Here is a 13,304-nt window from a genome sequence, read left to right as displayed (position 1 = left end):
ACCCTTCAGTACGGGCTGAAGGGTGCCTATGTAAGGTTTTACATCCTTCCCGTATGGAAAAAAAAACATACTAAACTTTTTTTTCATCATTACAGATAATCTCAGTCAAATGGAAGTACGCATTCTCAATTTATTTTAATGTAATTTTTACTTTTTCACAAAGCCATCCCATTCCAATTTGTATGAAACTTTTGCTACAGAGTTAGCAAAAGTTTATTCATGCACATATTTTAATACGGATAATCTATCTCTAATCAAGGTTCTCATTTTCATTCTAATTTAAAATAATAATAGATACTCATTTTTTTCTTCTGTTTTAGAAAAACCAATCTATGCCACCTACGTCTTCGTCAAGTCAGCTTCATCCAGCTTCATCACATATACAAGAAGAGTTCCTCAATCTTTTCTTTTTCATGATTGTTAACACGCATAATGTTTGTAAAATCATTCTGCACATGCATAACTGTTTGACCAATTAGGTTCGCTTCTGTATATATGAAGCTGTTTGATCGATTAGGTTTGCTTTTGTATTTATGTAACTGTTTGACCAATTAGGTTTGCTTATGTATATAGATTAGCTGTTTGTCCGATTAGGTTCGCTTCTGTATATATGAAGCTGTTTGTCCGATTAGGTTCGGTTTTTTTATATATGTAACTGTTTGACCGATTAGGTTTACTTTGGTATATATGTAAGTGTTTGACCGATTAGGTTACTTCTGCCCCGGGCAACGCCGGGTATATACAGCTCGTATTACATATACACACATACATACATACATACATATATAAAATATTTATAGTAATAAATAAAAAAAAGTAAAAAGGTTATAAAATAATTTAAAAATATTTGTTTTCTCCTGTCCTACACTCAGCGCCCTTCCTCTGCATTTGTGTGTATGAATGTCTCTTAACTGGTGTGCCTTTCTCGAATGCACTTCAGAAGTACAATAACCAAATGCTCTCAACTTCTATTTTTATTAACTCTTTACCTAGGAAATATCTGCAGAAAAAAAAATGAATTATCCATCCATCCATCTTCCTAACCTGCTTATCTAAGGCAGAGTCGTGGGGCACCTGGACCTTATCCCAGAAATCATCAGGCACAGGGCAGGAACAACACGTGGACAGGGCGCCAGTCCATCATAGGGTGCACACACACGCACACACACACACACACACACCTAGCAGCAATGTAGCAATGCCCATCCTCCTAGCCTGCATGTCTTTGGAATGTGGAAACCCACCCACATAGACACGGGGAGAACATGCCAACTCCACGTAGGGAACACCTGGGTTGTGAACCCTGGTCTCCTTACTGCGAGGCAGCAGCACTACTACTGTGCCACACCAAAAGCTGATTATACAGCATAGTATACAATTAGTAAAATCCAAAGAGAGAAATAATACAAGGATAAAACAATCTAAAATTAAACAAAATATAACATATACTCAGTGATTATGTGCAGCCATTTTTCAAGATAAAATAAGCTAATACACATGAAATATGTTTATAAAAACAAAACAGCCAGCACAGGTTTATTTGGGAGAGATTGCATTTCATTTGTAATATTTATTCTTGAAATTTGGCCAGCAGGGGGCGCAGAGTATTATTGCTGTTGCTTTTCAAAGTTCCTTCACTCTGAAAATGTAAGTTGGAATTGAAAGTGCAACGTGCTGATGGCTTTAGGACTGGCTCAAGCACCTGTTGTGATTTGAAGATATGAGATGTGATATAAGATGAGGAGTTAGTTAGCTGATAACAACAGTGGGGTGTCCTGCCTGCACTGGCTAGTCGCAGCTTTGAATGAAAAGGGAGTTGGAAGAAGTCAGAAAAGTAAACCAAAATCTGAAACCATGAAGATGTGAAACAAATAAACAAAGCCCAGGATGTGAATTAGAGATCAAAGTCATGATGCAGTGTGGGTGTTTGAAGCCAAAAGGGACAAGTAATCAGAGCCAGATTGAGCAAATGTTAAATGAAGTCAAAGAACAGAAGACGAATTCATAACCGGGATATTAGGATACGAATGAACACTAAAGAGTTTGTTTATTTTTTCCTTTTTAGAAGAAATCTGAAATCTCAGAGGGGACGTTTCACAAACTCTTGATCATCAATGTGTAGTTTTGGTCATGAAAGGGCTTGAGAAAGGCCACAGAAGAACCACCAGAGAATTTTCAGAGCTTGGGGACTGAGCCATAAGGAAGAGAATCTTTTTAAAATACTATGAAAAATGACAAAACTGTTTAGCAGGTTAATATTGGGATTTATTTTAAAAACGTTCTCCATCAAGAATACAGACACACAAATTGAATTATGGTTTTGGTGATTCTTTTTCTTTCTTTCTTTCTTTCTCTTTCTCTCTTTCTCCCCTGCCACCCCCAAACACTAGGAACCTTTCTTCACAGAGAACCACAACATGTAGAATAAGCCACTAGGTAACAACAGTCTGGACAGTGGTCCTTTAGGGGCATTCAAACTTTAAACAAAGGTTAGGCAAAAAAGCAGTTAATCAGTCTTGGGTCAAACAAGCAAATACAGTAAATACAATTACCAGCTTCAATGCCACTGCCTGGTATTACTCAGCTTGGCAGTACCCGTGAAGCCAGCCATCCAATATCAAATCACTAAATTCAAATCAGGGTCACTGAGTCCCAGGGGCTCTTTCACCACACCGGACACAAGACATGAATTATGAACTAACCTTGGACTGGGTGCTAGTCCACTGCAGCTCACACTCATGATACACACACATGCTCACTTATGGGGGAGAGTTTAGGATTTCCAAAGTTTTGGGATATGGGCAGATAACCATCATACCAGAAGGGGCAAAACACACGCCAACTCCATGCAGGTGGTGCTTGGGTTGGAGTTTGAAGGTAGGACAGTAGGGCTGATCACTGTGCCCAGGCTGCTAGGATGCTCTCCCAGGTATTCTTTCTACGTTCTCTTACTGCTGGCTTGGTCATCTTTAAGGATGCGAGTTATTCTTTCCAAGTCATCCGTTTCTTATTCATTTTCCCAACTGGCCTCACTCCATTCCTTACTTTCATATGCATTCTCTCTTTTGCTCTACAAGTGCACAGCAACTGTGCTGGTCAAAATCACAAATGATCTTCTCCAGGGAGCAGACGTGGGACATTTCTCAATTCTTGTACTTCTTGATCTCAGCTCCACATATGACACCACATCCCATCAGATACTTTTGAAATGTCTAGCTAGTTTTGGAGTCTGTGGCCTTGTCCATCGTTGGTTTTCTTCCTACCTTCCTGACAGGAGGCAGTTTGTTCAAGTAAGTTAGAGAATGCAGTCATTATTCGGGGAGTTATGCAGGGCTCTGTTTTGGGGCCGCTTCTTTTGCTCATCTACATCTTCCCAATAGGTAATCTCTTTCGACACCAGGTATTAAATTTCATTGTTACGCTGATGACACAAAGCTTCATCTGTCCACTAAATCCATTTCTGTTTTCCCTCCGAATACTCTTATGGCATGTCTCCAAGATATAAAGTTTTCTCCAATTAAATAGCAATAAAACTGAGGTGCTCCTCATTGGTGCTAAACCTACACTTGCTAAAGTTAGCTGCTCGCCAACCCCCCGGCCTGCGCTACCTGCTAGCCTCTTTGTGGTTCTGCCGCTCACGTATGGGGATGCGGATGTACAATTTAAACAGATTTTTATTTTCATGGGAATTGTTACATACGCATCAACTGCCCGTGACTGAATTTCATTTCTTTCTCTCTGTTAAGTAAAATGACCTTTTCGAATGTTTGGCTCTGAAATTTGTTAATTGTCCTTGCCAAAGCTATTCTAACGGGAAACTAAACGTTTGAATACAAATGGCATATCAAGATCTCCTTCATTGTCTAATATCATCCGCATATGGATGTGTATCCATTATTGGCTGTAGAATTTCTAATACGTCTGATCGTTTAACTCTTTTGAATCTATGTTGCATCGCTTCTCCGTCATCATAAACATAAACCTGACCGAATTGTGGTTGTTCTTGTTACTATCAGTTTTTTGAGACTTTCAAATTTTAGTACTTTCATTATCTCAAACCTGCCCTGCATGTGTATCACACCAATGTTTTTGAACCTCTTTATGACATTCTACTTTGTCTTCTACACTTTATTTCCAAATCCTGGCATAGTTAAATCTCCCCGACTCTCTTGATTCACTGACACAATGTCTCACTTGTGTTTCTGAATGGATGAGTAGTAATTTTCTCAAACTAAATAAAGACAAAACAGAAATTTTAGTGATTGGCAGTAATGGATACAATGAGGTTATTAGAAATAAACTTAATGCATTAGGATTAAAAGTCAAGACGGAGGTAAAGAATTTAGGGGTAACTATGGACTCTGACCTGAATTTTAAATCACATATTAATCAATCAGATTACTAGGACAGCATTTTTTTCACTTAAGAAATATAGCAAAAGTTAGACCTCTTATAACATTGCAAGATGCTGAGAAATGAGTTCACGCTTTTGTTTTCAGTCGGCTAGATTACTGTAACACACTCCTCTCAGGACCACCCAAAAAAGACATTTGCAACAAGTGCAGAATGCAGCTGCTAGAAATCTGAGCACATCATGCCAGTCGTAGCGTCACTACACTGGTTACCTGTGCCATTTAGAATTGACTTTAAAATACTGCTTATGGTTTACAAAGCCTTCAATAATCTGCTCCATCTCATATTTCGGAATGTCTTTCACCTTACACTCCAAATCGTAACTTTAGCTCTTCAAATGAGGATCTACTTAGAATTCCAAGAGCTAAACTTAAAAGAAATGGTGAGGCAGTCTTCTGCTGTTATGCACCTCAAATCTGGAATACGAGTTTACCGACAGAAATTCACCAGGCTAATACAGTGGAGCACTTAAAAAAAACTCATTACTTTAACATGGCTTTCTCAGAGCTTCATCTTAGTTTAATCCTGATGAATTAATTATCATTATTATTCATGGTGGCTCCAAAATCCATACTAACCCCTACTTTCTCTTCTGTTCTTTTTCCGGTTTTCTGTGGTGGTGACCTGCACCACCACCACCTGATCAAAGCTCCATGATGTCCCTACATTGATGGATTAAAGAAGTCCACATGACCATCATCATCAAATTCTTCCATGAGAACCCTGAATACAATGAGGACTGATTGAGGTCATTGATGTTAGGTAAAATGCCTAGAGGGTGCTGGGTGGTCTCGTGGCCTTGGCACCCCTGCAGATTTTAATTTTTTTCTCCAGCCGTCTGGAGTTATTTTTTGTTTTTTCTGTGCTCCTTGGCCATCAGACCTTACCTTTTGTCTATGTTAGTTAGTGTTCCCTAATTTTAATCATTTATTTTGTCTTTTTTCTCTTTCTTCATCATGTAAAGCACTTTGAGTGACATTGTTTGTATGAAAATGTGCTCTTGAAATAAATGTTACTGTTGTTGTAATTATTCTCATTACAGTCCACTGCAAATACCTTTTAGCTTCGTTAATCAGCACAGCACATCACAGCACATCTCACTGTCCCACTCTGTGAGGCTCCTCACACCATTTGTATAAAAAGGTTTATCAATTATTTCCTACAAATACCCTCTGCCCTGCACATGCATACTTTATTAACTTATTTACACTTTTTGTTAAAATTCTAATATAATGCTTGGGTACACATAATTAGGAGCAAATAATTAATGAGATGAGAACCAAAAGTATCAGATGCTTTTTATGTGGCACTCCTTGCTAAGGAGCAGGTCATGCCAAAATCTTAGTGCCATTGAATCAGATGGAAACTACACGGGTTCACTATTAAGCTCCACTAAACAGACGTACGTATTCTAGCTTTTGAACTTAAATTCAAAATGGACAGAACTACTGACTCTGTTGTGGAAACTGAACAAGTAATGTTAGTAACATGTATTCATTCTTCACATTTTGTGTTATACATTATGTGCAGACTGTAAAAGTCCTTTTACCGTAATGTCCGGCAGCGGATCTTTCCTTCCCTTGCTAATGCAAGTGCCTCTTCATACAGGGCCCCCGGCTTTGGGGGTTGGAGGATTTCTTCCCCAAATGAAAGAGTATCAAAGAGCTGAAAAATCACAAAAGAGAAAGAAGAACTAAAACAGTAAGAAAGCACCTTGTGTGATTTCAGCATTACAAGTGCATCTGGGGATCGGCTACAGAAAACTCTAAAGGCCCGGACTTTGCAGTGCAGAGATATATCAAGCTTACTCACACTCTGTTATGACAGGGAGTTTATACTTTAGACTGAATTTAAATAGGCAGATGTACAACTTTGGCACAATCAAACAAACACTTACCAGAACAGGATAAAGGTCAGTCTGACAGTTAGATTAGATAACCGGACAGAAATAGAAAGCATTTCACATATTAAAACACAAATCCAAAGGTCACTCTTATATTCAGAATGTGAAGAAGTTCATTAATACCGTACCATACCATTTTCCAAACCCACTTAATCCTGACCAGGGCCATGGAGGGGCTACAGCCTAACCCAGTTAGTATAGGGCACAAGGCAGGAACAACTCTTTGGACAGGGTGCCAATCCATCACAGGGAACACACACACACACACACACACACACACACACACACACACACACACACACACATTAGGGCCAATTTAGAACCGCCATACCACCTGACCTGCATGTCTTTGGACTGTGGAAGGAAATCCAAAGAAAACCCACGAAGACACAGAAAGAACATGCAAACTCCACACAGGGAGGACCCTCCTGTCACCACTGCACCACCATGTCGGCCGGGCATTAACGCATACGTGCAAATATAAACTGCTTTGGAATGCTTCACCTTAGTTGTTACAGTTTGCAAAGTGATATCTAAGGAATTGTGCGAACACGTGTCACTTATAAACTGAAAAGGATTGTGGCTGTGGCTATAAACAGAAGCCAGTCTCACCTGCCAGGGACTTTTAGTTTATTGTAGCAGAAATAATCCTTTTTCTTATAAGCGTTTTATTAACTAACTAGACATAAAAGTTACCACCAACTGTTTAAGAACCTAACATTCTCAAACCCAGTTAAAGCAGTTCAGGGTCTTGGTGTGCCTGGCAGGAGACAGCCCAGGACAGGGCAGCAGTCCTTTGCAGGATCCTTTCACACTGAATTAAGTGCTCAGCCGTGTGGAATCACTCCAAAATGGTCATGATTTGATACAAGTTGACGCTTTCTTACCAATATACTGTTAAATTCATTTAAAACTATAGCTAAGACAATTCTAATGTTGCAAACGGCTATTACTGCTTCGAGTGAGTGACGTGTTATTATCTATCTGCATAGGGCTGCCAAGGCCCACTTTCAGCAGCCATTACCCCCAGTGCCCTAATAGTCAACTCTTTCAGCTCATCCTTAATTCATGTATGGTTTTGTAGTCCTATGCAAATCCTCTTTAATAAAACCCCTGTGTGCGTCCAGTGTCCGTGTGTGTGTGTCTTCTGGTGAAGTGCGCATGCGTGGTGCACGGTGCAATGCTTCAAAGGCCACCGGACGCGTCACACAAGACAGAGAGGGCGGGACCTATAAAATATTGGGTGGCCGATCCAATCGGATTTCAGTAAATGAAGGGGGATATTCATTTTGTAACCAAGTGTTGGATTAACTTCCATATCCAACACGCAAGTAAGAAGGTCATTGTATTACAGGACAATAAACCTGAACTGGAGGAAAGCTTTCCTTCAATAAGGTGGATAAACTACCCTGGAATGACATGCATGGTGCTTATCTTCTGTGTGCTCTGCTGTATATTAAAGAAGGCAGATGTGAACTGAAAAGGGCCAGGAGATGATCGGGCAAAGCTCAGTACTAGAAGGTCAAAAGGCACCGTTGTCAAAGCCAAACACAAAACCCCAAATCAAAGTCAGAAATCAGAGGTAAAGTTTTTTAACCATGAAAAACCAGACAGAAGACATTTACATGCACCATCTCACATTAGTAATTGGTGATCTCGATTACCAGGCAGCCCACTGTGCCAGCCTTTAACCTGCTGAACTGGTGATCTCACAGGTCAAGACATCCCACCATGTATCTCTAGTATCTGCTTCACAAAACGGTGGCATGCATGCAGCAAACTAAATGGTGTCGGGAACCAACACAAAAACTATTTAACAAGTTTGAACACATTTTAAGATAGAAAATTAATAACAAAACTGAAATCTATATACACTAAAACCCAAAACCGCTATGCAAAAGATCACAAAAATATCTAATCTAACCGGACAGCATTTTCACTTTCTCATATAATTTAGAGAAAGTAGTGCAATCGTGAAAGAATTTGACCTCGAGATTTTGATGAATCTTGACGTTTTAGACCTTCCCCGAGTCCGAAAATTCCATTTTTACTTTCTCATATACGAAGTATAGGCAAAGTATTGTAATCATCCAAAAATTCGATTTAGAGATTTTAACGAATCTCAATGTTTTAGACCTCCCAGAGTCCGAAAATAACATTTTTGGAATTGTGTGTGTGTGTATAAACACGATAACCTGAGTACACTTTCACTTAAGCTGAACAAATTTTGCATGCAAGTATTAGGTACATAACGTAGATTTCTATCAACTTTTGAGCTCTTTCTGCTAACTGGAAGTGGTGTTTTTTTTTTTTTTTTTATTCATGCAGCTGTAGAGTCCAATTTATTCAACTTTACTTTTATAATACAGTAATCCCTCCTCCATCGCGGGGGTTGCGTTCCAGAGCCACCCGCGAAATAAGAAAATCCGCGAAGTAGAAACCATATGTTTATATGGTTATTTTTATATTGTCATGCTTGGGTCACAGATTTGCGCAGAAACACAGGAGGTTGTAGAGAGACAGGAACGTTATTCAAACACTGCAAACAAACATTTGTCTCTTTTTCAAAAGTTTAAACTGTGCTCCATGACAAGACAGAGATGACAGTTCCGTCTCACAATTAAAAGAATGCAAACATATCTTCCTCTTCAAAGGAGCAAACAAATCAATAGGGCTGTTTGGCTTTTAAGTATGCGAAGCACCGCGGCACAAAGCTGTTGAAGGCGGCAGCTCACACCCCCTCCGTCAGGAGCAGAGAGAGAGAGAGAGAGAGAGAGAGAGAGAGAGAGAGAGAGAGACAGATAAAAAAATCAATACGTGCCCTTCGTGCTTTTAAGTATGCGAAGCACCATTCAGCATGTCGTTTCAGGAAGCAGCTGCACAAAAGATAGCAACGTGAAGATAATCTTTCAGCATTTTTAGATGAGCGTCCATATCGTCTAGGTGTGCGAACAGCCCCCCTGCTTACACCCCCCTACGTCAGCGCAAGAGAGAGAGAGAGAAAGTAAGTTGGGTAGCTTCTCAGCCATCTGCCAATAGCGTCCCTTGTATGAAATCAACTGGGCAAACCAACTGAGGAAGCATGTACCAGAAAGTAAAAGACCCATTGTCCACAGAAACCCGCGAAGCAGCGAAAAATCCGCGATATATATTTAAATATGCTTACATATAAAATCCGCGATGGAGTGAAGCCGCGAAAGGCGAAGCGCGATATAGCGAGGGATCACTGTAATTGTGCAATATATTATTCATTTGATCTGATTTGTTGTTGATGGTTGTTTAATGTACATAATATAACCTTGTCTTGCAGTTTATCCATCCCCATATCTGAGTATACCAGAAAGTCCAGGGGAGAGCACTCCTGATTTCTGCAGTGATGTCAGTCTGTGTGTAAAGATGATAACTCGAAAACGCTTTGACCTGGTCAATGAGATGTTGTACACCTGCTTTACATCAAAAATAAGGAATCCTATCAACTTTTGGGCCACTTCTGGAAGTGATACTTTACCTGAACACATTTCAGATTTTTTCCCAAGTAAACTATGGCTATAAAGAAAGGTATAGGATTCAAATTTTGTGTCGATATTAGTAGTACTAGGGTGTTGCACCCTGTTAGCCATTAAGAATGTAGTAAGAAGTCAAGCAAAATGACCCCTTGATTGGCTAACTAAAAAGATTACAATATGCGCTCGGGGGTCACGTAACTATTGGATGTTAGAAATGATGAAAAATAAGTAGAAATGAAATTTGAGAAAAATTGTGCAACTGGAACTGGTACTTTAACTGAATACTTTCACGACTTTTCAAGTAAACTGTAGTTATAATTACAGATAGATGATTCAAATTTTGTATAGCCATTTATATTGATAAAAAGCAAACAGATGTTAAATTTGAGAAACATTACTCAACCGGAAGTAGTATTTTATTTAAACAACCATCTGAATTTTTTCATGCACAGTACGGTTTTGAATAGAGTTACTCAATGGAAAGTTTGTACAGATATTTACAATGGCGAGAAAAAATAGATATGAAATTTGAGAAAAATTGTGCAACCAGAAGTGGTACTTTAATTAAACTCCTACCCAAATTTTTTTTGCATCATGGAAACATAAAAATGTGTACGTGATATTAAAAACTGTATTCAATAGAACGCATATTCTTTCAATAACTAGCTATTATTCATTTTATTTTAATTTATACATCATCAGTTTAACAATAACATGTAAACATTGAACATGCCATGTAAATATAAACATGTAATGAGAACAATAAGCTGCTACGTCCCCGTCGTGTTCCTGATAATACATGTAACTTTAGATATTTTTTTTTAATTCCGCCATCATTGTCATAATTAAATGTACCTAAATGCAGTTTTACCTATAGCAATTTATTGCAACAAAAATGATAGAATACTAACACTTTTTCTATGTTTTTAGGTGACTATAACTCTTTTTACTTTGCACGTAATTTAGACAACGCCTATGTAAATCATGAAAAAATTCCACCACTGTTTTCGACTTCCCTAAGTGCAAAAATATAATTTTAATATAAAGTTTGATTATAAATAGAGATAAATGATTTGGTATCGATATTATTAATTAGTTATGATGAGAAATAAACAGATATGAGATTTCAGAAATATTGCACAACTGAAGTGGTTCTGATGACCTTTTCCTCTCTCTCTATATATTTAAAATCCAATGTCTGTCTGTCTGTCTGTTCACTTTTCACAAGAGAACTACTTAATGGAATTTAGATCGGGTTTTTTGTCTAGAATTTGCTTGAACATTCCGGTTGATTTTGCAACTTCTCATCGTGCTATGTATAATACGGTAGTTCGCTTGCAGGAGCAATATATTCACGCTAATCCAAGAGAGACGCTGCGGGCCGAGGAGAGGAGGAAGCATGACGTCAGGAGTAGGTAGCGGGGCAGGGCCCTCCTCGCTGTCCTGTTTCACTACTACATTGGCGGAGCCAAGGGGGATGGCTAGTCTCAGTATATGAGAAAGTCGAGGGGAGCAAACTCCCCAGAGCCCAGACACAGCCACAAAGATTCAGCCCCAGGTTCTAACGATTGTTCATTTTTAAAGAAATATTCCTTGCCCAGGCTTCTCTTCCCAAAGTCAGCAGAATCACAATTCCACTTCTACTTCTCCAAAGCAAGCTTTGTCCAGATCACCCGGATGATACGGAGGGCTCCTTTCAACCCAGACCTGGGAGTAGTTTTGGTGTCTCAAAGCTGTAATGACGAACCTCCATACTGATGCTCTGTGCAAGAAAGGACAGAGCCGGTTATACTTCCTTAGAAGGCTGGCGTCCTTCAACATCTGCAATAAGATGCTGCAGATATTCTATCAGAAGGTTGTGGCAAGCACCCTCTTCTACGCGGTGGTGTGCTGGGGAGGCAGCATTAAGAAGAAAGATGCCTCACGTCTGGACAAACTGGTGAGGAAGGCAGGCTCTATTGTTGGCATGGAGCTGGACAGTTTAACATCTGTGGCAGAGCGAAGGGCGCTCAGCAGGCTCCTATCAATTATGGAGAATCCACTGCATCCACTAAACAGTGTCATCTCCAGACAGAAGAGCAGCTTCAGATACTGTCCTGCTCCACTAACAGATTGAGGAGATCGTTCCTCCCCCAAACTATGTGACTCTTCAATTCCACCCGGGGGGGTAAACGTTAACATTTAACATTATACAAAGTTATTGTCTGTTTTTTCACCTGCATTATTATCAATCTTTAATTTAATATTATTTTTTGTATCAGTATGCTGCTGCTGGAGAAAGTGAATTTCCCATTGGGATTAATAAAATATCTATCTATCTAGGAGCCTCCTCCCAACTTGACCCTCCAGCAGCCACCAAGGGCCCCACCAGGGCTGCCAAATGGTAGCACCAGAGAGATGGTGTCAGCCAGTGTACTGGTGTAACACAGAGCCCTAGGAGACCGTCACCGCCTGTCCTGCCACTATATTATCTTTCTGCATGGGAAAGGGGACGACAACCATCCCAGTCAAAGTGTAAATCTGCTCTGTCCAGCCATGACCTCCTGACTGGGTAAGGAAACCTCATTCATTTTAATCGGGATGCCAATCTATCCATTATGTCCATAATAGCAGCAAGTATCCCACTATGGCTGGTTACACAACCTGCAGACACGTGAAACACTGGATGTTGGCTCACTGGGCTTCAGTTTTTAGGAATGTATTTTTTTTAACTCGCTTACAATACACATTTAATACAGGAGTCTGTTCAGGTAACACGTGAGGATTGATTGGATTGAGGTGGTAATGGTATAAATGTGGGCACTTTGGCTTCCCCTTTCTCTTTCAGTCCTGACACTTTGCAAGACATATTTTATTAATATCCTCTCACTCTCAGATGGAGAATTTAAATCATTGAAGAATCTGAAGGCGCTTTGATTAATCTTAAATGTTTCTGTGTCTTTACATTTTTTTTGACAGATTTGTCAAATTACTATCACCATTTTCTAAATGTATATTTCTTTAGATCTGGATACGTCAGGCTAAGCTCACCTCTGCTGCAGAGAAGAAGGAGTCATCTGAGGTTATGCTGGTCTCATCATCCAAATGCAGGCGTTCACAGCCATCTGCGATAGGCAGAATGAGGGTCTCTTCACTCTCTGTCAACAACCAAACAGACGCAAGTCGAAAAGACTGACAGCACACAAACTAAGGAGTTGGCAGAAGTTCAACAGTAGCCCACCACTCTCCCCCAAGCACAACACTTCATCACTGTCAAGGCTGGATACGCCGTCTCTCTTACCAAAATCTGCTAGAAGGGTGTCTGGAGGAATAGTCGCTCCAAATTCTTCTTGGAGGTGGTATGCTTGGTGTAAAAGTGACTCCAGCTTCTCAGCAAACACCTTGTTTCGCGACTCGACCTTCAAAAAAGAGAAGATAGAAGTAGAGTGATCCTGCAGAACAAGCCAGTCTCTTCTTCACTCCTATAGGTGGCTGTCCCTTCA

The 13,304-nt window shown here is 39.8% G+C and overlaps 1 protein-coding gene across 3 annotated transcripts in view; it reads right to left on the bottom strand.

The window, feature by feature from the left end:
* Positions 1–13,304, bottom strand: part of miga2 (mitoguardin 2) — a 532,313-nt gene that overhangs the window by 497,269 nt on the left and 21,740 nt on the right. For all 3 annotated transcript variants that reach the window (XM_028809060.2, XM_028809062.2, XM_028809061.2), the window contains exons 7-9: positions 13,103–13,220; positions 12,853–12,959; positions 5,963–6,078 (exon numbers count right to left, since the gene is read on the bottom strand). In XM_028809060.2, coding sequence (XP_028664893.1) covers positions 5,963–6,078; positions 12,853–12,959; positions 13,103–13,220 — 341 coding nt within the window. The remainder of the gene's footprint in view (positions 1–5,962; positions 6,079–12,852; positions 12,960–13,102; positions 13,221–13,304) is intronic.

Source organism: Erpetoichthys calabaricus, chromosome 9 (genome assembly GCF_900747795.2).
Source record: "Erpetoichthys calabaricus chromosome 9, fErpCal1.3, whole genome shotgun sequence".
NCBI classification, from domain to species: domain Eukaryota; kingdom Metazoa; phylum Chordata; class Cladistia; order Polypteriformes; family Polypteridae; genus Erpetoichthys; species Erpetoichthys calabaricus.
Note: the sequence above shows the minus strand (reverse complement) of the source record. Positions and strands in the feature narration are given on the sequence as shown.